Genomic DNA, 25,585 nt, shown 5'->3' on the forward strand with positions numbered 1-25,585 from the left:
ATTCTGCTGTGAGTGAGGCATACACAGGGTTCTGGGGAGTTCTGGGATGAAAAACAGTATTAGGCCTGAGAGAGTTGGAGTAGGCTTCATTGGGGTGACTTTTGGATTAGACCTTGGAAGAGAGTAAGATTTGGAAAAATGGTTTTCCTGCTGAAGAAGAAGTCACTACGTATATGCTGAAAACGTATAACTTTGCAACTTCATTCAACTACATCCAGCCTTCTGCTGGATGCTGTAAAGCACAGAAAGAACTCCAGGGAATGTAGGGCAGTATTCTTGCTTGATGCCCAACTAAGGAAAAACCGGTCATGATGCCATCTAATTTTTATTTTCAGACACAGATGAAACATGTCCTTCATTCACCAGACTGAGCTTTCACAGTGCAGTGGTTGGTACAGGGCTAAATGTGAAGTTGATGCTCTACACAAGAAAAAACCTGTCCTGTGCACAAGTCATCAACTCCACAGTTTTTGGGAACTTGAACGTGACCAAGAAAACGACCTTTATTGTCCATGGATTCAGACCCACAGGCTCCCCTCCAGTTTGGATGGAGGACTTAGTACAGAGTTTGCTCTCTGTAGAAGACATGAATGTGATTGTTGTTGATTGGAATCGAGGAGCCACAACTGTAATATACAACCACGCTTCTAGTAAGACCAGAAAAGTAGCAGAAGTGTTGAAGAAATTTATCGACCAAATGTTGGTAAGAGAGAATTCTCTTAAATGATTCAGGAGCAAATTGAAACTGGCCCATTAACTGGAGATTTAAAACCAAGAGACATCTGCAGAGAACAGAGAGACTATTTTGAAAACCTGAATAAGCCCCAGGGAAGGTAGAGGGAATGCCTCGAGAGAAGGCCGATATGTATGATTGTGCAAGTTGTGCACTGCACACCTAAGGGAGCACCACTGTCATTGTACGCATAGCAGATCTATATATTTATTATGATATTTTTCCTTCCTCAGGAAGGGACATCTTTTTATAATTCACATAAAAATGTCTTATGGGTCAGAGAGGTTTTGTCTAGGGGTTTTCTGGCTTCACTGTATAGAGTTTCCTCATCTTCTATAGCTATACCTTTTCCTAGAAATGCCTAAGGTTTAGTGACCAGATTATCAAAAACCAAAACCGATGCACATGGTCTAATGAGAGATTTTTGTGTGTATATGATTTACATTTTTAGAAGACTCACAAAGATTAAATAGATCTTGAATTTTATTTAGTGATCTATCTCATGAATTGCCCCCTTTACAAAAAACAGCAACAATAAAGTGACTTTATTGACTATTTCAGAGAGAATTAGGCCCTGTGGTCACTGCGGCCAGAGGCAGCAGAAGTTTCACAAAGCTTTCCACTTAAGCCACAGCTCTAGGAAAGTGAATATTAAAATGACTCAGGACAGGCTGTCCCAGCAGATGGTGGCCAGTGTTTTCCCCCGTACCACCCCTTCCTTTCCTTCCTTCCTTCTCTTTCCATGGTGACTTCATTAACTGAACCAGCCTGAAGATAAAGGAGTTCATCAAAATGTTTCTTTGCCCTTCTCCTCAACTGGGAGAGATTTAAGGATGTGTTGGCTTAGTTTCTAGCAGAAGCATGAATAGAGACACCATGTCATAAAGGTTAAGGCACAGGCTTGGAGTTGAACAGACTGGTTTGGTTCCTGTTCTGCCCCCCAATTGCCTGATATTGGGCAGGTTACTTTGACTCTGGGCCTCAGTTTCTTCATCTGTATAATCAAAGAATAGTGTTCACTTTGTTGTTGTGACATTTAAATGAGCTCATAGAAATAAGTTGCTTAGAAATGTTTCAAGAAGAACTGTTTGCAAAGTCAAGTTTAGGAAGTTTCTCCAAATGTTGTCAACTCCATCACCCCTCACAATTTATAATGATGGGCCTCTTGACATTCCAGGTAGAAGGAGCTTCTCTTGACAACATTTATATGATTGGAGTAAGTCTAGGAGCCCACATATCCGGGTTCGTTGGAAAGATGTACAATGGGAAGCTGGGGAGAATTACAGGTAAGGCATCCTGTGAATAGGCATGAGGTAGTTGGCCTGGGCAGAGTGTTCACGGGGAGATCATGATACAGACAATCCAAGTCCTTGGGTTCAAAGCCAGCTCTTCCACCTCTCTGAGTGTGTGTCCCCTTGTGCAAAGGAGAGACCATGATAATACTGACCTCAGGTTATTATTTAATAAAATATGTGCAAAGCACTTGATAAATTGTATATGCCACAGAAAAGATTGGTGGTAACTTTATTTCTTTTATGGTTAGGAATAACAGCTATGTCCCATGGGGATTTGATCTGTGCCGTTCAAACAGATAGCCATCTTCCTTTCATTAATCTAGGATAGCCTTAACTACATACTTAATACATTTCCATTCCAGGCACAGCTGGAGTCTCGTGATGGGAAAATGAGATGGGGATTTTGGTAGTGGGGTTTACTCTCTGAATATCAGCTTTTGGGACAAAGCTGAATGAAAATTCAGAAACACAGCAGGTGAAACCCCAAACAAAGGTTCCCTTGCTGGTTTCTCTTGCCTACTGCTCTGATAACTTTCCATAGCTACAGAGGACGGGGTGAGGGAGGCTTTCTGTTTCAGACTCGGGCTTCTCCCCCCAATCATACATACCCTTCCCAGAATCCATCCTCCTACAGAAAGAGCTATTTTCAATCTAGGAAATCTGGAGAGTAGAAGTGAATGAGGAAGAAGAGATTCAAACCAACTATACTTGTAAGGTAATCTTTTAGGGACACTGTCTCTGAATGTGCTACCTGACTGGTAGCCCTGGGCAAGTCATTCTTTCTGTCTGTCTGTCTGTCTGTCTGTCTGTCTCTCTCTCTCTCTCTCTCTCACACACATACACACACACACACACACACACATCATGGGTGTCTCCTCTAGCCCTGCTATTTGAGGTCACATTGTTTTGTTTTTTCTGGATTTTTTTCCTCACTTTCATCTCAAAGGCCAAGGCCTCCCCCACCTTACTTACCAGCTTTCCTAGGGAGGCAGAGCACTGTTTTACATTTTTAACTTTTTTTTTTTTTTATGTTTTAGAAACCAACATGTCCTTTTAAAGAATTTCATTTCCCTTATGGGATCAAAGGACAGGCTGCCTGAATCTGCTTGTGTCCCTAATGTGTTGGGAACTCTTCTTCTGCTGGGTGGAACTCTCCCACAGTGTGTTAAGCACCTGAACAGCTCTCAAGAAAAAAAAGTCCTGATTTTTAGTATTTGCTGATCTCCATGGTCTGAATACTCTTACCACTGCTGATTTCAAGCTACCAGCCTGACACTAATAACCACAAAGTTTGGGAAGAGATGAGCAAAATCTGCTCTCCAGTGCTGGCCTTGGAGGGCTCCAGCCCACCACTACTTCCTCATTAAGTCTCAACCCTGGTTTGGCTTCATCCCCAGGTTTGGCTCCCAGCACACCTGTTCCCACGACTACTGTGAATGTGAGTGCAGTGTGACCTGGTTTCTGACACTGGAAATTCCCCAAGCCAGCCTGCCTTCCACTCTGGGCCATTGTGGCCGTGCTCTGTGGCCCGGACTCAGCTAATGGTCCACAGCTCAATTTTCTGTCTCTCCTGACTTCCGCATGTCCTGATCCCTCATCCTTTCTGATCCCCAAAATCGAATCTCAGCTGTCCTCCAGAGCGGCTACAGGGGAGAAGCGTTTCCCTTCTCTGCTCACCTTCCACCACCTTTTCTGACTGGGCTCACTGGATTGTGGAGTGAGAACTTGGCCTGTTGCCTAAGGATGAAATTCATACCCAACTCCCCCAAATTGGATGTTCTGCATGTTAATTATCTGGCCTGTAATAGCTGCTTTGTTTCTTCCATTTCTCTTCTTTCTTCTGCCTTTCCTTTTGCTTTTTCTGTCCAGGCACATTTCCTGGTTTATTTCTCATTAACTTCTTAATGTATTTTAAAAAAATTTTTAGTAGGCTCCCTGAGCAACATGGGGCTTGATGTCATGGGCCTGAGAGTAAGACTCATGCTCTATTGACTGAACCAGCCAGGCATCCCTATTTCTCATTAGCTTCTTTAACACAAGATGGCAGAGCATAAGTGGATTTTAAAATATTCCAAGTACCTATATCACTTGATAATACCTTACATTTGCTTCTCAAACTTAAGGGTGTATAAAAATCTTGCGGCACCTGGGTGGCTCAGTCGGTTAAGAGTCCGACATCAGCTCAGGTCATGATCTCACAGTTCGTGGGTTCAAGCCCCATATCGGGCTTTGTGCTGACAGCTCAGAGGTTGGAGCCTACTTCGGATTCTGTGTCTCCCTCTCTTTCTCTGTCCCTCCTGGACTCATACTATGTTTCTCTCTGTCTCAATAATAAACAAAAAATTAAAAAAAAATCTCCTTAGGGGTGCTGGTTACAATGCCAACTTGCTGAACCAGCACTCTGGGGGTGAGGTCCAGGAATCTACTTTTAACCAGACCATAGTCGGAACACCATACTTTGAGAAATGACCATAGAGCTATGCTGTCCAATATAGTAGCCACTAACTACATGTAGGACTGAGCACTTGAAATGTAGCTAATGCAAACTGAGATATTCTGTAAGTGCAAGACACATACTGGATTTTGGGGCGCCTGGGTGGCTTAGTCGGTTAAGCGTCCGACTTTCGCTTAGGTCATGATCTCGCGGTTCGTGGGTTCGAGCCCCGCATCGGGCTCTGTGCTGACTGCCAGCTCGGAGCCTGGAGCCTGTTTCAGTCTGTGACTCCCTCTCTCTCTGACCCTCCCCTGCTCACGCTGTCTCTCTCTCTCTCCTAGAAATTAAAAAAAAAAAAAAAAAAAATTTAAAAAAAAAAAAAAAAGACACATACTGGATTTCAAAGACTAAGTAAAAAGAAAAGGATATTAAAAATCTCAATTTTTGTATATGAAGTACATGTTGAAATGATAATATTTTAGATATGCTAGGTTAAATAAACTGGGTTAGATACAATATATTATTAAAATTAATCCTCCTCTAGGTGCCTGGGTGTCTTCGTTGGTTGAGCATTTAACTCTAAATTTTGGCTCAGGTCATGATCACAGGGTCATTGGATTGAGCCCAGAGTTGGGCCCTGTGCTGAACGTGTAGCCTGCTAAAGATTCTCTCTCTTAATTCTCTTTGCCCCTCTCCCCTGCTCACCTGCTCTCTCTATCTCAAATAAATAAATAAAATTTTAAGAACTAAAAGTTAATTCTCCTTAATTCTATTTACTTTTTAAAACTGGCTTCTAGGAATCTTAAAATTACATATGCAGCTCATATTATTGGACAGTGTTGTCTTAGGGAGTTCATGGTGAAGTTGGGGATGAGAATATGAGGTCCCTGAAACTGACTGCAAAATGTCAGCTGTCTGTCCTGGGGAGAGGTCTAGGGCTTTCATCAAATTCTCTAACTGGTTAATGCTGTAATAAAAGCCACTGAGGGGCATCTGGGTGGCTCAGTCAGTTAAGATTCTGTGTCTTCCTTCTCTCTCTGCCCCTCGCCTACTTATGCTCTGTCTCTCTCTCTCAAAAATAAATAAACATTAAAAAAAAAAAGCCAATGAACACCATCTAGACATTTTTCTGGTGATCTCTGAGCAATAAGAAAGAGCTCTATTTTTCTTATTTTGTTTCTATTCTATAACAGTCACAAAACATTCTGGATTCAGATCCAGGAGGCCTTTTATATGTCTTCTGAAGTGCTGGGAGCCACACTGACCTCGCTGGATGACAGTCACAGTGAGGAAATGGTAGCGTTTGCACAGCTCCTGCCATGAGAAACGGAAACCTGTATCTCCTTCTGGTATTACTGGCTCATGTTGGAAATGAGGCTGCTAGTATTGACCAGGCCTCACAATATTCCAGATCAGACCGATATTCCCCACACAGATTGCGCATAGGAAAAGCATATCCCTGCCTTTTCCAAAGAGACTTCAGATGATAGCATTGTAGATGATTGTCAAAAGGCTCTTCCTAAAGGCCTTGCAGATCCAAGACTTAACATAATGAAAGGGGCCTGAGTCTGGCCCTGAGACAAAGAGCCTAATTTAGAGTTAAGGGCAGATATCCAACCCCACCCATTTGTTTCTGCTTGGAGCATTTTCTGGCCTTGAATATGCTGATAACTCCCTGTGAAGGAACCTATTGAGGAACTACTTTTGTCATTATGGGAGCAAAGGTGTTTCTTGGAAGACCTGTTATTCTTGATACTTCCACCTTAAAAGAAGTAACTTCGCCCTTTTTATGCTAAAAACTTTGTCTGGTATGCTAAAGATACCTTCTTCCCCATAGGATAAGCATCTCAATCACTATTGATAAAGGTTTTGCAGGAGTCTTCTAGATTTCCAGGAAATTCTTACATATCAAAGAAGTTTGTTATCAGAAATCATTGTCTAAGGCAAATGCCACTTCTGTGCCGTCCCCCAAACACTTATAAAATAAAGCTGAGCCCCAGTCAGAGCAGAGATGCCTGCCTTGTGATCGGAAAGAATCTTGGGGCTCTCACTCTCTCTCTTGCTGACACCGCCCATCCTTCAGGGACTCCTGGACCTGCCGGAGGCCACTGAAGTAGCTATTAATTCTACCTCCATTTTGCAGATTAAAAAAACTGAGGTTCAGAGAAGTAAAGTCACCTGCCTAAGGTCACACAGCTGGGTGGTGTTAGGTTTGGGGCCCCATGTCACATCTCTCTGACTCCAACGGTCTCTGTCCACACAAAATATAGCGCTTTTTGGGGCACTTTAAGTGCGATTTTTGGATGACATTGTAAGCTGATTATTTGCTACGAATTGTCACTAAGGTGATCATACATCCAAGCTTACTGTCCCAGTCTCCTTAGTGCCTTCTGTCCTGACATAATTGTCAATAGCACCCTCATCACTCTCAAATCTGCTCTGGTTTGAATGTTACACACTAAGCCAATTTATCTGCTATGAATCTGGCGGCTGCTCTAAACTGGGCCTCTGACTGTTCATTGTCGTAGACCAGAAGGACTTCCTTGAGCAAACTCTTTCCAAGATTATGAGTTTCTCATGCTGTGTTGAGAAGGTCCTGAGGACTTGGGTGTCTGCCTGTTGATCCATCTCCCATCGGTTTCAGTTGAGACACAATTGAGGAAGAAGAAAAGCTGGAGGGGAGGGGAAGAGAAAGAAAAGGAAAGGAGGCAGATAAAGACAAGTCTCATGGAAGCAAAAGAGTGTTGGGGGAGGAGAAATGGAAAGACTGAGGCCAGAACCAGAGAAGTTGAGGCAAGAATGCTATCTCTTGGACTTTATATCAAACACCAGGGGATGGAAGACGCCATTTAAAATGACTTTCATAGGTTCAAAGTTTTGAGACATCCCTTGGAATATTCTTCACTCCAGGTAGGTTTCCAGTAAGCAGGGCTTCTGAGCACCTCTGGTGTGTTCCTGTTATTGCTTTAAAGTTAGCTTGTGGTTACAACATGGCAGGAACTGCATTCTTGTTTTTCCAGCTGATGGTTAGGAACGCCCAGCTAACATTGACCAAGGGCAAGAAACCAGCTAAGGCATTTATGGAGCGGGTTAATTCTGCAGGAACTGACACCCACTTTATTTCCCTCTTTGATACCTGGCCTGATCAGTGAGTTTCATACTTTCCCACTGAGCTTGTCAAACCCAGTGCAATGAAACCAAGAGCTAAGTAGAGAGAGTTTGTTGCATTGTGAGGCTGCTGCTCTGGTTAAGAAACTTGATCTCCCCAAACCTCAGCTCATGCATCTGTAAAATGGGAATAATAGCTACCTTGCCTCCCTACCAGGCTTGTGATGTGGATCATATGAGCTAGCATATATGAATAAAAATTGAAACTGTAAAGGAGCTTTATTAATAATAAGAAGGGAAGGTTGAGTAGGGTTTCTGGATCATTTAACATGGAATAAGGATAAGTATAGTATCTGCTTTTTATATGCACCTTCGGGTGCTTTTTCCTGAGGAACAAGTTCATCCCATGCCCCTGGTCCCCACATGTCTGTGCGCTCCCTGCTATTGAGCCCTGAACAAGATATAGCTCCTAGTGGAGTCTGGATGCCATTCTCAGAGGGTATTGCCATGGGAACCATCCCTTCTGTGGGAAAAGGCTACAAGGCTGTAGAAACGAGGCTGACAAGCAGGATGGGAATGCGAATGCTTGCCCACCCGAGGGTGCCCTGCAGCCTATTTGCCATTCCCAGGGGAGGGATCAAAAGCCTGGCTGCAGGTGACTCATGGCGTGGGGCTGCCAAGCCAACTCCATTTTCTTTCCAGGTCTCGACCCTGCGGGCCCTTTATTCAATGGGAGACCTCCAGAGGACAGATTAGATCCCCGCGATGCACAGTTCGTTGACATCATCCACTCCGACATTGATGGTAACATTCCTGTTCTTGTGGGTCAGTGAGCACCCCGCTCCCAGACTCCTAAAGAGTCTCCCCCGAGGGGATCATCATGCAGGGCTGGGTCAGGTTCCTCCAGATTCCCTCTTTTCCTGCAGGGCAGGCTTCCAAATCAACCCAGATATGGAAGGGACACTGGTTTAATGCAGGCATCCAGGACGTCTTGCTGGAGTGGAGGTGCTGTCCCCACAAAATTTTCTTATTTTTAAAGTGATCATCTTGACCCTTCAAAGACAGGGTGATTTGCACACCATGTGGACAAATGTCTCTGTATACACAGCAGGGTTTGGATGTGTGATTTCTGGTTTTGTTGGGTCTTTCTCATTATTTTCTTAGGCTGAAAGATATGTTCAAGTGGTGTGTCTCTCCCTGAAGAGCAATTTTGAGCCACCTCTAGCTCTCCAGCTCTCTCTGGATCTTTCTGGCCATTTCTGTCTTTTACGGTGTTGATTTCGTAACTGGGATTTGGGACAGGATATAGGGGTCTGGGTGATGTAAAGGTGAGTCTTTATATCCAGATACCTAGGACAAGAGCTAGAGCAGGAACCTGGGGAAGGCTGAGGGGACAGAGCAGAGAAGTCTTTAATAGTATACACCCTCTCTGTGATACAACCACCTGAAAAACCCTTGATCACCTATCACGGGCTTTCTGGTGTGGGATTCAGCAACTGTTGGCCTTAAAGGAAAGAGCTGCATTCTTACTGCGCAGTTTGCAAAGCATTACCTTACTTGAGTGCAGTACCTCAATGCCATTTTAATGCTTGATGGAATAGAGTAATTTATCTTTTATTCTTGGAGAGAAAGTGAATTTTGAGGAAAGAGAATAAGCTTTGCAGCCAGGTAGAGTGAACTCAGATCCCAGGTTTTGTCCTTTCTAGTGGTGTCATTTAATTCTGTAAGTCCTCTGACTCTCCATGTCTTCATCTGTAACTTACTTCATCTGAATTTACCAATGGCCACTTTTTGGACATTGTGAATGTTACAAGAAAGGTATATAAAATACCTAGTACCCTCTCACTAGACACACCTAGGTTCTCAGTATATAATAGCTATTATTATTATTGCAATGATGTACTATATATATGTGTATAAATAATCTTTTAAATAAAGCATTTGACTGATTACTTTGTAGTTATAAGTTTAAAGGGACTAAGCAATTTTTTTTTTTTCTATGAGAGAGAGAGAGAAAGACAGCGTGAGCAGGGGAGGGTCAGAGAGAGAGGGAGTCACAGACTGAAACAGGCTCCAGGCTCTGAGCTGGCAGTCAGCACAGAGCCCGACGCGGGGCTCGAACTCACGAACCGCGAGATCATGACCTAAGTGAAAGTCGGAAGCTTAACCGACTAAGCCACCCAGGCGCCCCGGGACTAAGCAATTATTAAATCAATCTATATTTTTCCTGGTCCCCATTTTCTAGAAGAGTTTCCAATTAAAATTTTTTTTTTTTACTTGGGGCACCTGGGTGGCTCAGTCAGTTAAATGTCTGACTTCAGCTCAGGTCATGATTTTGCAGTTAGTGAGTTTGGGCTCTGTGCCGACAGCTCGGAGCCGGGAACCTGTTTCAGATTCTGTGTCTCCCTCTCTCTGTGTCCCTCCCACACTTGTGCTCTGTCTCTCTCAAAAATAAAGATTTAAAAAATAAAAAAAATTGTTACAAAATAATTCATTTTTCCCGTTTTCTTTCTCTTTTTTTCCTTCATTTTTTCCTGTTTTTTTTTTTTTTTTTAATTCATTAAAGTCTGACACAAATGCCATTAGAGACCCAGGAAGCACTGGCAATTACAGGGTTCTAGCCAAACATAAGGAAAAAAACATATCATTTTATCAGACTTGCCGTGAAAGGCTGACCAAAGCTCCCTCACATCTTGAGAAATATTGGGAAAAGTTCCCCTTTTGTCTTCATAATCTCCTAGATGGAAATGCCTCTTCCTAACTGTCTAGTTGGGTGGCTTTGAGCAAAATACTTAAATAGGTATAAGAACAACAACACAATGCCTGCCTATATCCTTCAGGCAAATGAGCTACACGATGTGAAAAGTTCAAAAATAAAACCATAATATATTCTCCTTTAGCACTGGGCTACAAGGAGCCATTAGGAAACATAGACTTCTACCCAAATGGAGGATTGGATCAACCCGGTTGCCCCAAAACGATATTGGGAGGTAAGTACAAATACTTTATATATTGCATAATAGTGGTTTTAAAAAGACATATTTTAAAAATCTGATATTATTCTATGGGTAATAGTTTTTAATAGAAAACAAATCATCTGAGAAGATAGAGATAGTATAAATATAAAGGAAAAATGAAAAATTATTACTCAAATATACTACTTAAAAAAAAAACACAGAATTATTGGCAATAGCCAAGATACAGAAGCAACCCAAGTATCCACTGATAGACGAATGAATAAAGAAGATGTGGTATATTTACACAATGGAATATTGCTCAGCTGTAAAAAGGAATGAATCAAATATCATTTGCCACAACATGGATGAATCTACAGGCCATTATACTAAGTGAAATCAGTCAGAGAAAGACAAAGGTGAGATGGGTGAAAGGGGTGAAGGGTGAATGGGTGAAATAGCTGAAGGAGATTAGGAGTACACTTACCATGATAAGCACTGAGTAATGTGTATAATTGCTCAATCATTATATTGTACATCTGAAAATTAATATAACAGTGTATGTTAATTAAGCTTGATTTAAAAAATAAATTAAAAAAATAAGTAACCATAACTATATGATTAAAGCTATTATGAATGATTGCTCTCTCATGCAAAGTTGTGTCTTTGACCTAGAAATTCTGTATCTGGAAATCTCTCCTAGAGAAATAATGGAAAATATAAATAAAAATCAAAGTGCAAAAATATCTCACACAGTATTATTTATAATAGCTAAATTTTTAGAAGTGTAAAATATCCAACATGGAAAAGTGTCAAATAACTATGGTATGCCCACACAAAGGAATATAATTGTTAAAAAGTCTTATTTTCAGATTGATGAAACTGCTTACCATGGGATGTTAGGTGAAAGAGACACAAAACTATACAGTATCATCCCAATTTGTTTTTTTAAATGTGTATTTGTACATGTGTAAATATAGAAAAAAGACCAAACATAAATGCTGCAAATAATTATTAGTGGTGAGCTCTGGATATTGGACTTCTGGGTGATTTTTGCATCATTATTTTACATTACTTTGCATTTTCTATATCAGCATGTATTATTATTATTTTTTTTAATGTTTTATGTATTTCTGGGAGAGAGAGACAACGTGAACAGGGGAGGGTCAGAGAGAGAAGGAGAAATAGAATCAGTAACAAGCTCCAGGCTCTGAGCTAGCCGTCAGCACAGAGCCCGACACAGGGCTCGAACCCACAAACTGCGTGATCACGACATGAGCCAAAGTCAGATGCCTAACCGACTGAGCCACCCAGGTGCCCCAAGCATATACTATTTTATAATAAGGAAGAAATCACAAAACAAAAAGTGGGAAGATGGCAACATAAAAGTAATAGTAGTATTTTATTCTGATTAAAAACAACAACAACAACAACCCTATCCCTAGGTACTCTGAATCTGTATTTCACCATTGCTAGAGAAAGTTAAACAATCATGGGTATGATTCTAGAAAAAGATAATGGTAGCTGTATATGGCCCCATGAGGACATGGTGTTTGAAAATGATCCAGATGAAATGCCACAAGGTAGGTCAACTATATTTCACCATAAATGGTGTGTGTTCAAATCCTGTCCTGTATAATGTAGGGTAAATACCTCTGAAGAGCCAAGATAATGTGATTTGGTTATAAAGGACATTCTCTGTACTGTTATCAACATCAACATTTCAGCAAGTGGAAGTTCCAGGAACAATAAGTAAATATTGACTTGTTAGATTTGTTCCAGTCTGGCTTGGCCACATGCCAACCCATGCCTCTCCTCTCTTGCCCTGGTTTATTTCTGTCCTTCACTGATCTCCTCTATGGGCATAAGTGGACTGTGCGGGAAGAAGAAACATTGTGCTGACTCTAGCACTCAGCTCCGTCCCTCTCCAAACCACTCGCTCATAATCATAACTCCTCTTCTCTAGGAGTTCACTGTTTCCTTCTCAGATCCTCACCTCCTTTGATTATCCTTATTTGGGACCCAGTTCCCCTTTACCATCTGACCCATCAATCTTCCAACCACCTCTCAGTGTTGTGTGCTGGATCAAATCCAACTCTTCTGACGCCATCTCCACACCTTGCTGGCCTCCCCTCTCACCATTACATCACCTGGCACCCACCAGGAATTAACTGGAGACTTGCCTCTCAACTCTTCTTGCCCATTCAGGTCTTCTGGTGCCACCTCCTATTGTTCAGTCCTTCTCATCCCACCCTTTACCCTGTAGCAGAAACAGAGCCCCTCCCACAGGGAGGGAGTACTCCCATTAGAGACCCCCTTAGGTCTCTGCCATGGCAGCCACCACCTCGGCTTGAGAACATTCTGGAGCTGTCATGGAGCTCTGTTAATTGAGTACAAGGTCCAGGAAAACTCTCACTTCTCCATGACCATCAGTAATGACAGAGAATCCTCATGTTTATCTCTTGCCAACTCCCTATCATCACTCCTCATACTTCTATTCTGAAAATCTCCCTACCTTTAAACCCCCACCTCTTAGAGGTGACCTCGATTTGCCTTTTTACCTAGATTAGAGATCTCGCCTGAGGGAGCCATTCTATCTATCCTCATTTAGTTTACAAGGTCCATCTTTACATTCTTGTTACCTTCTGCCCCCAGGGTGGAGGCATCCCCCATTCTTTTCCAAAGCTGTCTCCTTTGCCTGCCCTCCTTGGGGATCTTCCTCTCCCAATTACTCCTCAATGGCCTCTTTCTGTGATGTCTTTACTACTTTAAATGTGCTCTGCTGAAAATCTCTGGGGAAACTCTGACTACCATTGAATCTTTCTTGTCCTTGAATCTTTCTCGTCCTTTTCACCGACAAAGGAAGGACATAGGTTGAATCCTGATTCTACCACATAATAGCTGTGTGAGCTTGGTCAAGTCATGTAAGCTTTCTGAGTCTCAATGTGATACTAGGTAAAATGGGGATGATCGTGCCTATCTTTTTTTAACCTACCACGTGCCAGTATGAATCCTGATCTATGGGTTTTTATAAAGGTTAAATGGAATTAAATGCATTGAAGCTGTTAGCACAGTGCCTGGCATATAGGAGACAGATGATGAATTGTGTGTGCCTATAATGTGTGATGCACTATTGTTAAATGCTATAACTGCTCTACTCTTTCATTGTTCCCTTTATGATCAAGGATTTCAGTATTTTAAGTGTGACCATCAGAGGTCCGTGTACCTGTACCTTTCTTCTCTGAGAGAGAACTGTACTATCACTGCATATCCCTGTGACTCCTACCGGGATTATAGGAATGGCAGGTGTGTCAACTGTGGCATACCACAAAAGGAGTCCTGTCCCCTTCTGGGTAAGTCCAACAAGCAGTTTTACCCTCTGATTAACAAACAGTTCATTTTGGGTAGAATCTTAGCACCATTTTACTATCTAAAAATGGGCCTGAAAATCATGTGCTTAAAAAAGAATTTACTTAGCTTTTTCTAGCCGATTTGCTCTGTGAAATACTCTTGGATGTCCTAATCATAAACCCTGTTAGAAAAGCCATTTGTATATGATTTCAGCTAGAGGGCAGTGTAACCTCCCTGGACACTCTAGCATAAAAAAGAAGGTTCCGAAGAGTTTGCAAGCCCACCCAGGGCATAGTTACCTTACAGAGCTTGTTCCCATGGGAACAGAAACATCCTCATTGCACACACAACCTCTCTGCTGGGGAAGGGTCACAGTGAGCTCTGACTCTCCTGTCAAATGAGCCTTGCAGAATGATCCCTTCCAACAAGCCGTGTCTGTAATACCCTCACACCGCACCCTGGTTCTTATGGGCACATGGTCAGGGTAACAGATACTGTGCAGTCTGCTTGGATATTTGCTAAGGGTTGGTAGAAATATTCCACCTGATGGGGACTGGAAACTGGACATCATGAGAATTTTCTGATTGTTCACAGGAAAAACCCAACTTAACATCAGGACATGCTACAGACAAGGGGTTCTCAACCTTGATTGTGCATTAATTAATTGGAAAGCTCTAGGGAGTTTTTAAAAATTACTAATAGTGTTTCCATTCCAGATCAATTAGTCAGCATGCAAAGGCCATTCTCTAGGGGTGGAGACAGGGGAGAGAGAGAGAGAGTGCTCACTGATGTGACTCAGTCTCATTCCTGCAGGCACAGACATGAAGGAGAAGAGTGCCCTTCTGGTTGACATAGTCACTTAGCAAGCTCAGGTTCTGTGCAATTTAGGGACCTAATTGTAGTTCTTCAAGAAAGCACAATGCTTTGCAAGAATGATGCTATTTTAGGTATAAACCTGAATCTGTTTTAATCTATAAAATGAATATATTACTAAAAATGTCAGCACTATTCTTAGGCTACCTAGTATGTGAGCGAACCAGGGTGATGTAATGTCAGAGAAAGGCAGGAAGAGCCACTGTAGTGTCACTTTGCCAGTCCCAGCTCTGAGGGACAGGGTAGCGAGGAAGGTATGGTGGATGCAGCAGAGGCGCCCCTGGGAGCTCTCTAGGTCCTCCCCAACAGGGCTGGGTCTGAGGGAGATTAACTTGGTGCTGTGGGGGCTCAAACTCACCGCTCTCACTACCTCCCCAGCTGCTTTTACATTTATAGAATACATGTTAATGTTACATTTTTCCAACTTGCTTTACAGGCTATCATGCGGATAACTGGAAAGAGTATTTAAAACAGAAAGATCCTCCTATGACTAAAGTGTTCTTTGACACAGCCGAGGAGAAACCATTCTGCAGTGAGTGGTAGATATGGTTGTTTGCTTTTGCCCAAACTCTTTTTTTTTTTAAAAGTTTATTTATTTTGAGAGAGACAGAGACAGTGGGAGTTGTGGAGGGGCAGGGAGGGAAGGAGAAAGAAAATCCCAAATAGGCTCTGTGCTGTCAGCACACAGCCTGATGTGGGGCTTGAATCCACAAAACCGTGAGATCATGACCTGAGTCGAAACCAAGAGTCTGACGCTCAACGGACTGAATCACCCAGGCACCCCCCCCCCCAACTCCTCCTTTTTAAAAAATGGCCGAGTCTCAGCTTCCTGGCTACCTCTTGGCAAGTGAAGGGCATAGTAAAGTGTGGGGTTTGGAGCTGGGGAGACTGTTTGAATCCTGACTCTATCATATAATAGCTGTGTGATCTCGGTGAAGTCATATAAGCTCTCTGAGTCTCACTGTCCTGCTATGTAATAATGCCTATCTCTGGATTATAAGGGTTAAATCTCAACAAATCATAATTATTAGCTTCATTGGATGGCTATTCTTTTTTCTTCAATTAAAAAAAAAAATTTTTTTAAAGTATACTCTATGCCACATGTAGGGCTTGAATTTATGACCCTGGGACCAAGAATGGCATGCTCTACTGACTGAGCCAGCCACGCACCCCTTAGATGGCCATTCTACTAAGATCTTCCAGAAAGCCCCCCGCCAAAAAAAAGCCCCCCAAAAAAACCATGAGATTTCAGCTAGGTAAAATCAGATGTCAGCTACATCTGTAGGTCAGTTTCAGCTCCAAAGCAACCATGACGACCAAATAAAGACATTGAGAGCTTGGGTATTCCAGATGGGGGCTCAGTGGGGCAGCAGATAATTAGATGCCCTGGGAAGTAGGAATTTTCTCGCGCAGATGGATGTCTTACAATCTTGTCCCCCTTTTCACTTTTCTTAGGAGCAACTCATAAAAGAGGGTGCAGATCAGTGGGGTTCCCTCCTTTGGAGCCATGTGTGGCAGCCCAGGGATTGCTGTCTGCCTGGTCCAAGTGAGGCAAGTCCCTGAGTAATAATGCGCCATGAAATGGCAACTCCAGGGCAGATCTTATTCCTTTGTGGGACCAACATCTCCCTGAGCCTCCTTTCCCTTCTTTGCAAATCTGATCAAGTGATAGCAATCAGGCTATCGTGGTGGGATCCCCATCTTTCAAAGCATCATTGACCCTGGGAAATAAAGAGAAAGGAGGAATAATAATTCTTTGAACACATCACACACCCTCATTTATTCAGTAGGAAATACTGGGTGCCTATAATTACAAAGATGAATCCTTCCCAGTTACTGCTATAGTATATTTTAGCTTTATTTTTTAAAACTCTGTATTACTCAGCCAATATTTGTATATCTGTACCCATATATTTACCACTTTTTTGAGTATCCTTTTTTTTAATGCATTTTCTAAACACAGGTGAGTATGCTAATGATGGGAGAATACCAGAGCATGAGAAGGACTCAGGGGGAAACGTGACTTAGTCTGAGGGTCAGTGAAGGTCCCCTGGAGGAAGTGACTAAGCTGAAACCTGAAGGATGAGTTGGCAAAGAGGGCAAAGTACGAGTGTCTGAGTGGGGAGAAGGCCCAGAAGCAAGAGGCAGTCTGGCAGTGCAGGTGACGCAGGTGGTGTGGCATGACCAGAGAAGAGATGATGGTGGCTAGTGGACGTGGCCCAGATTGCGGACAACTTTGTCAGCCATGGAGGGCCTCTACATGGCCACCTGCTTGGTTTATTCTAAAAGGCAGGGAATGGCTAACCAATCATACTCAGCAGTAGGCCATGATGCCTCAGTCAATAAGGTGGAACACCAATCCAACTGTGAGCCCAAACATGACAACTGGAGACCACTGGATTCTGCCATCATGGAGGCCCTCTTCATCAAAAGAATGGAAAGGAATATTAGAAAATTCCGCCCAGATCTTTGCAGAGAAACTAGACAGGAAGAGAACAAGAAGCTCGAGTTATGAGGGAGGTTAGGTTTTTAGGAATTGACCTTTCAGGGGAGCAGTTGAGAGTACCTGTCTCTTACTATGCTCTCTCCCTGTTTTGCAGTATATCATTACTTTGTGGACATTATAACTTGGAACAAGAACATAAGAAGAGGGTCCATTACAATCAAATTGACAGACAGAGCTGGAAACACCACAGAATCCAAAATCAATCAGTAAGTTGGGCTGGGGTAGTTTGCAGTTGGCTATTTCCTTTTCTGATCAGAGAAATTAAATCCCAAATATACCTACTTTCTTATTTACAGGTCTATTCTTTGCTCTACAAAAATATAAGGGGCATTTTGCTTAGTTGCTTCTCATGGTTCTTGATCTTCTAAGCTCTGTACAAATGGAATTGGTACTGGAATTTACTTTCTTTTCTTCCTCTCTTCCTTCCTTCCCTCCATCCTGTCCCTCCCTCTTCTCTCCTTCCCTTCCTTCCTCTCCACCTTCCTTCCTTTGTTTAAACATTTAATTACAAAAGTCATCCTTGCTTGCTGTGAAGGATTTAAACAGCAAAGAAATCTATGACATAAAACACGTAACATAAAAGTGCAAATACTTGCCCCATCCCATCAATGCCACACCTAAAGGCACCCACCCCCACACACGTTTCAATTTTTATGCACTCATAAAATACATATATAAACCTGTAAATGTATGTTTTTGAAACTCAGAAAATGTGCTTTGCAATAATGGAAAATTGGAAACATGCTATAAATCTAACTATGGCAAAACGGTTAATTAAATATTCCCATATAATAAAGTATTATTCATACATTAATTTATGAAACATATTAAATGAAATGCTTATAATGTGCTAAGTGAAAATTCAGGATTATCAAATTATATAAAGTACAAAATTAGTTCAACAATTTAAGAAAATGAAAAAGAAATATGCCTAACATGTTAGCTTGCCCTTGGGTGGTAGGAATGAGTGTTTTATTCAACTTTTCTTTACTTTTCAATTTTTTTTTAAATGTTTTATTTATTTCTAGGAGAGAGAGAGAGAGACAGCGTGAGCAGGGGAGGGTCAGAGAGAGAGGGAGTCACAGACTGAAACAGGCTCCAGGCTCTGAGCTGGCAGTCAGCACAGAGCCCGACGCGGGGCTCGAACTCACGAACCGCGAGATCATGACCTAAGCGAAAGTCGGACGCTTAACCGACTAAGCCACCCAGGCGCCCCATTTACTTTTCAATTTTATATGATATTGTAGATATATAGTCAATTGTTTTCATCCATTAATTTTATAATTAGGAAAAATGGGGGAAATAACTCAAAAACCCTTTAAGCAAAGAAATTTGAGGCTCATTTTATTCATTTACTCAGAAAACATTTTTGAGGTCCTATCATGGACTAGGCACTTGGGTTGTCTGTTGGCTTCACTCATGGAGGACCAACAGGAATGTCATCTGAAACTGTCAATTGCCTATGGGTTCATCATGTAGATGAACAGAGAGGGTGTGTGTTGATGGTCTGGAGTTAACTTTTCTTTTTTTTAATGCATCCTTGGATCATAATAACAACAGCCTTTCTTTACTGAACTAAACACATTACACAAGCTGGCTAATGCAATTCACACTAAAACCCTGTGAGGTGGTATTATACCATCTGTATTTTATATATATATATAAGAACGCAGGCTTAGAGAGGCCAAGTGGTTGGCCAATATCACATGCCCTTCAGCGCCCAACGTCCCCAAGCCCAGTGTGGCTGCACTTTCAGGGAGGGTACCGCTAGGGGGAGCATCTTGAATAACCAGCATCAGGTAGTTTATGGGCTGTGATCTTCAGTAACGAAGCTGGGCAGAGACCTTATCTGGAGACTCTAAGAAATAGTAGGGGAAATTGTGCAGTTCTAGAATGAGAAGTACTGACCTACAAAATTTGGTTATTTATGCCAGTAACTGATTACATATTGGCTTTACATGTCTTAAAAATTTTAATTTTATGTTGTGAATTTCTCCCAACTAGGACTTCCTAACTGTAGAGGGTTTTTTCCTTGAGTAAGACAGAGACCTTAACATCTCTATTTTATTCATGTTTAGTCGTTCTTTTTTTTTTTTTTTTATTTCTAGGAGAGAGAGGGAGACAGCATGAGCAGGGGAGGGTCAGAGAGAGAGGGGGTCTCAGAATGAAATAGGCTCCAGGCTCTGAGCTGGCAGTCAGCAAAGAGCCCGACGCGGGGCTCAAACCCATGAACCGTGAGATCATGACCTAAGTGAAAGTCGGACGCTTAACCACTAAGCCACCTAGGCGCCCCTAGTCGTTCTTATTTTAGTCATGGTTGTAAAAGTCATCACCAATCAAAGAACATATGGGTAAAAAGGAAATAGTTATTCTATTACATGGTGAGATTATGTCTACCCTTCTATTTTTTTGCAAGGTAAACTATTAGCTTTTAGTATTTTAGTATTCAGTATTTTTAAAATTTAAGAAAAGGAAAATAATATCAGAGTATGTGCCCTGAGTTTATTTGATCTTACCAGACTATTGGTACAAATATAGTCACATTCAAGAATATTATCTTCCTGGTGACTCTCCCTGTATCCGTGTGTTCCATGTATTTCTTTTTTACTTGATAACCTTTTTTTTTGAAAATTAAGATATAATTCACACACCATAAACTCACCCTTTTAAAGTTTACATTTCAGTGGTTTTTAATATATTAACAAAATGTACAAACACCACTACCAGTTAATTCCAGAATGTTTTTTTTAAAGTTTATTTATTTATTTTGAGAGAGAGAGAAAAAGCATGAGCAGGGAAGGGGCAGAGAGAGAGAATCACAAGCAGACTCTGCACTGCTCACAAACCGTGAGGTTATGTATGACCTGAGCTGAAATCAAGCGTCCAACACTTAAGTAACTGAACCACCCAGTTACCCATCCAGAACATTTTTATCATCTCAAAAAGAAACCCCATACCTGTTAGTAATTCATCTTTTCTCCTTCCTCCCCATCCCCTGTCAACCACGAATCTGCTTTCTGTCTCTATAGATTTACCTACTCTGGGCATGACATATAAATGGAATCATATAATATGTGGTTCTTTTTGCTTAATGTTTTCAGAATACTATCACATGTAGCAGTGCTTCATTTTTTTTTTTTATGGTCAAAAAATATTCCATGGTATGGATACACTCCATTTTATTTTATTATTTTTTAAAATATAGTTTATTGTCAAGTTGGTTTCCATATAACGCCCAGTGCTCATCCCAACAAATGCCCTCCTCCATGCCCATCACCCATTTTCCCGTCTCCCCCAAACCCATCAACCCTCAGTTTGTTCTCAGTACATAAGAGTCTCTTATGGTTGGCCTCCCTCCCTCTCCTCAACTATTTTTTTCCTTTCCCCTCTGCTATGGTCCTCTGTTAAGTTTCTCAAGCTCCACATATGAGTGAAAACATATGGTATCTGTCTTTCTCTGCCTGGCTTATTTCACTTAGCATAATACCCTCGAGTTCTATCCACACTGTTGCAAATGGCCAGATTTCATTCTTTCTCATTGCCATGTAGTATTCCGTTGTATATATAAACCACATCTTGGGGCGCCTGGGTGGCTCAGTCAGTTGGGCGTCCAACTTCAGCTCAGGTCATGATCTCACGGTTCATGGGTTCAAGCCCTGCATCTGGCTCTGTGCTGACAGCTAGCTCAGAGCCTAGAGCCTGCTTTGGATTCTGTGTCTCCCTCTCTCTCTGACCCTCCCTTGCTCAAGCTCTCTCTCTCTCTCTCTCTCTCAGAAATAAATAAAAAACATTAAAAATATTTTTAAAAACCCCACCACATCTTCTTGATCCATTCATCAGTCGATGGACATTTAGGCTATTTCCATGATTTGGCTATTGTTGAAAGTGCTGCTATGAACATTGGGGTCCATGTGCCCCTATGCATCAGCACTCCTGTATCCTTTGGGCAAATTCCTAACAGTGCTATTGCTGGGTCACAGGGGAGTTCTATTGTTAATATTTTGAGGAACCTCTACACTGTTTTCCAGAGCAGTTGCACCAGTTTACATTCCCACCAACAGGATACACCCCATTTTATTTCAATCTGCTGACCTCTGGGTTATGGCCCAAGTTCACTCTCACTGTGCCATTCTGCTCACACATACCACATTTTACTTATCCTTTCATCGGTTGATGGACATTTGGGTTGTTTCCCTTTTTGAGGCTATTATGAATAATGCTGCTATGAAAATATGTGTCCACATTTCTACATAGACATACATGTTCATTTCTCAGTTCATTTGTATACCTAGGAATGGAATTGCTGGGTCATATGATAACTCCCATGTTTCACGTGTTCAGGAAATGCCATAGCAGTGCACCATCTTACATCCCCACCAGCCATGTGTAAGAGTTCCAATTTCTCCACATCCTCGCCAACACTGTTATTATGTCTTTAAATTTTTTTCTTTTTAATTGTGGTTAAAAAATACAACATGAAATTTACCATCTTAATCATTTTTGAGTGTACCATTTAGAAGTGCAAAGTATATTCACATTGTTGTGAAACAGATTTCTAGAACTTTTTCATCTTGCAAAACTGAAATTCTATACCCACTAAATAATAGCTCCATTTCCCTCTCCCCCTCCCTGTACCCCATAGAGACCATTGTAGTGTCTCTATGAATTTGACTACTTTAGATACCTCATATAAGTGGAATCATAAAATATTCATCTTTTTGTGATTGGCATTTATTTCACCTAGCATAGTATCTTCAAAGGTCATCCATGTTATAGCTTGTGACAGGATTTCTCTTGTTTTTCAAAGGCCTAGTAATATTTTGTATGTATATATCACATTTTGTATGTATATTTCACAGGCATATCCATCTTTATTGTAGCCATTCTAGTGGGCATTATATCTCATTGTGATTTTGATTTGCAATTCCCTAATGATTAATAATATTGGGTTTCTTGGGGCGCCTGGGTGGCTCTGTCGGTTAAGCGTCCGACTTCTGCTCAGGTCATGATCCCACAGTTCGTGGGTTCGAGTTCCGCGTCTATGCTGACAGTGCAGAGCCTGGAGCCTGTTTCAGATTCTGTCTCCCTCTCTCTCTGCCCCTCCCCCATTTGTGTTCTGTCTTTCTCTGTCTCAAAAATGAATAAACTACAAAAAATATTGAGTTTCTTTCATGTGCTTACTGACCATTTCTATATATATTTTTTGAGAAATGTCTATTCAAGTTCTTTACTCATTTTTTTCCCTTTTATTTATTTTTGAGAGGGAGGGAAGGGCACAGAGAGGGGGGTACAGAAGATCCAAAGTGGGCTCCCTGATGGGATTCAGGACTCGAACTCACAAACTATAAACTGTGAACTGTGAGATCATGACCTAAGCCAAGGTTGGACGCCTAACCCACTGGGCCACCCAGGTGCCCTCATTTTTTCTCTTTTAAATAGACTTCATTTATAGAGCAGTTTTAGATTCACAGCAAAATTAAATAAGAAGTGCAGAGATTTCCTATATACCCTCTTGCCCACATACACACAGTCTCCTCCACTATCAAAATCTGATAATAGGGTGCCACACACAGATACAGCTGAAGCATCTATGTTGACACATCATTCCCCAAAGTCCATGGCTTGCGTTAGGGTTGTGGTGATGGTGTACCTTCTATGGTTTTTGCAAATGTTTAAGAACATAGATCTACCATTAAAGGATCATGGGGTTCCTTCACTGCCCTAAAAATCCTCTGTGTTCTGCCTATAATATCCATCTCTTCCCTCTAACCCTTGGCAAGGAATGGTCTTCTTACTGTCTCCACAGTTTTGCCTTTTCCAGAATGTCATGTGGTTGGAATCATACAGTATGTAACCTTTCCAGAGTGGCTTCTTTCACTTAATGATAAGATTTAATTTTCTTCATGTTTTTTCCATATCTTGCTAGTTCATTTCCTTTTAGCACTGAGTAATATTCCACAGTCTGGATGTACGATTGTTTATCCATTCCCCTGCTGAAGGACATTTTGGCTATTTGATAATTTTGAATAAAGCTGCTATAAACACCTGGGTATAGGTTTTTTGTGTGCCTTACTCTTATTTATTTTTAAAAACAGGCAAAAAAAAAAAATTAAAAAATAAAATAAAAACAGGCATTTATTTTTTAATTTTAATTTTTATATTTTTTTGAGAGAGAGAGTGAGGGACAGCACTAGTGAGTGAGGGACAGGGAGAGAAAGAGAGAGAGAGATAATCCCAGGAGGGGCAGAGAAAGAAGGGGGGGGCTCATCCGAAGTGGTGCTCGAGCTCACAAACCATATCATGACTTGAGCTGAAGTCAGATGTTTAATGGCTGAGACACCCAGGCGCTCCTTACTCACTTTAAAATTGAGTTATCTATTTATTGTTGACTTGCAAGAATTTTTTTTTATATACTCTGGACACAAATCCTTTGTAGTTTTAGGTCTCACTTAAGTCTTTGATCCATTTTGAGTTTACTTTTGCATATAGAGTGAGGTAGTGTATCCTACTTCATTCCTTTGCCTTTGGATATCCAGTTGTCGCAGTACCATTTATTGAAAAAACTATCCTTTCTCTGTGAATGTCTTGACATCCTTGCCTAAATCAGTTGACAGTAAATTGAAGGGCTTCTTTCTGGACTTTCAGTTCTATTGCATTGATCTATATATCTATCTTTATGCAAGTACCACATTGTCATGTAGCTTACTGTAGCGTTACTGTGGCTTTCTAACACATTTTGAAATCAGGAAGTGTGACTCTCCTAAGTTTGGTCTTTTTCAAAGTTGTTTTGACTATCTGGGTCTCTTGAATTACCATATGGATTTTACTTTATTTATTTGTTTATTTTTAAAAATTTTTACTGTTTATTTTTGGGAGAGAGAGAGAGAGACAGAGCATAGTGGGGAGGGGCAGAGAGAGAGTAGATACAGAATCTGAAGCAGGCTCCAGGCTCTGAGCTGTCAGCACAGAGCCCGACGCAGGGCTCAAAGCCACGAAAAGTGAGATCATGAGCTGAGCTGAAGTCGGATGCGTAACCGACTAAGCCACCCAGGCATCCCCACATGGATTTTAAAATTAGTTTGTCAAGAAGACATCCAGATGGCCAACTGACACATGAAAAAATTCTCAACATCACTCATCATCAGAGAGACACAAATCAAAACCACAATGAGATACCACCTCACCACATCAGAATGGCCAACATTAACAACTCAGGCAACAACAGATGTTGGCGAGGGTGCAAAGAAAGAGGATCTCTTGCATTGCTGGTGGGAATGCAAACTGATGCAGCCACTCTGGAAAACAGTATGGAGGTTCCTCAAAAAGTTAAAAATAGAACTACCCCATGACCCAGCAAATGCACTAGCAGGTATTTATTTATCCAAGGGATACAGGTGTGTTGTTTTGAAGGGGCACATGCACCCAATGTTTGTAGCAGTGCTATCAACAATAGCCAAAATATGGAAAAAGCCCAAATGTCCATCGATGGGTGAATGGATAAAGAAGATGTGGTGTATATATACAATGGAGTATTACTTGGCCATCAAAAAGAATGAAATCTTGCCATTTGCAACTATGGATAGAACTAGAGGGTATTATGCTAAGCAAAATCAGTCAGAGAAAGACAAATATCATATGGCTTCACTCATATGAGGAATTTAAGATACAAACAGATGAACATAAGAGAAGGGTAGCAAAAATAATATAGAAACAGTGAGGGGGGCAAAACATAAGAGACTCTTATAGAGGCTTGCTGGAGGGGTTGTGGGAGGGGGGATGGGCTAAATGGGTAAAGGGCATTAAGGAATCTACTCCTGAAATCATTGTTGCACTATATGCTAACTAACTTGGATGTAAATTAAAAATAAACAAATAAATAAGTTTGTCAAGTTCTGCAAAAAAAAGCGATTTCAGTATTTGCTTTCACATAGAGTTCCTCAGGATTCTTTACTTTCCTCTTAGTTCTGTGCAATTCTATAGTTTTTTGTTTTAATTGTATCTATCATTAGGACTTGTTTCCAGGGTGTTTAGTGTGCCATAGTACCAGAAACAAACATCTGGCTCCTATTATTGGTCATAACATATTGTTCACTGGCTCTTGCTCCCTTTATTCTTTTTTTTTTTTAATGTTTTTATTTATTTCTAGGAGAGAGAGAGAGAGAGAGAGAGAGACAGCGTGAGCAGGGGAGGGTCAGAGAGAGAGGGAGTCACAGACTGAAACAGGCTCCAGGCTCTGAGCTGGCAGTCAGCACAGAGCCCGACGCGGGGCTCGAACCCACAAACCGCGAGATCATGACCTAAGCGAAAGTCGGACGCTTAACCGACTAAGCC

General features: G+C 41.5%; 1 protein-coding gene across 3 annotated transcripts in view; it reads left to right on the forward strand.

Moving 5' to 3' along the window:
• LIPH (lipase H) overlaps positions 1 to 25,585 on the forward strand; it is a 51,179-nt gene that overhangs the window by 18,860 nt on the left and 6,734 nt on the right. The window contains exons 2-8 of one of the 3 annotated variants that reach the window (XM_077754555.1): positions 336 to 703; positions 1,911 to 2,019; positions 8,273 to 8,374; positions 10,471 to 10,560; positions 13,710 to 13,877; positions 15,185 to 15,280; positions 17,349 to 17,460. In XM_077754555.1, the coding sequence (XP_077610681.1) occupies positions 336 to 703; positions 1,911 to 2,019; positions 8,273 to 8,374; positions 10,471 to 10,560; positions 13,710 to 13,877; positions 15,185 to 15,280; positions 17,349 to 17,460 (1,045 nt within the window). Of the gene's footprint in view, positions 1 to 335; positions 704 to 1,910; positions 2,020 to 8,272; positions 8,375 to 10,470; positions 10,561 to 13,709; positions 13,878 to 15,184; positions 15,288 to 17,348; positions 17,461 to 25,585 lie in introns of all 3 variants that reach the window. The other 2 variants (XM_077754557.1, XM_077754556.1) reach the window with 2 other exon arrangements.

This window comes from Crocuta crocuta, unplaced genomic scaffold (assembly GCF_008692635.1).
Source record: "Crocuta crocuta isolate KB4526 unplaced genomic scaffold, BGI_CrCroc_1.0 scaffold70, whole genome shotgun sequence".
NCBI classification, from domain to species: domain Eukaryota; kingdom Metazoa; phylum Chordata; class Mammalia; order Carnivora; family Hyaenidae; genus Crocuta; species Crocuta crocuta.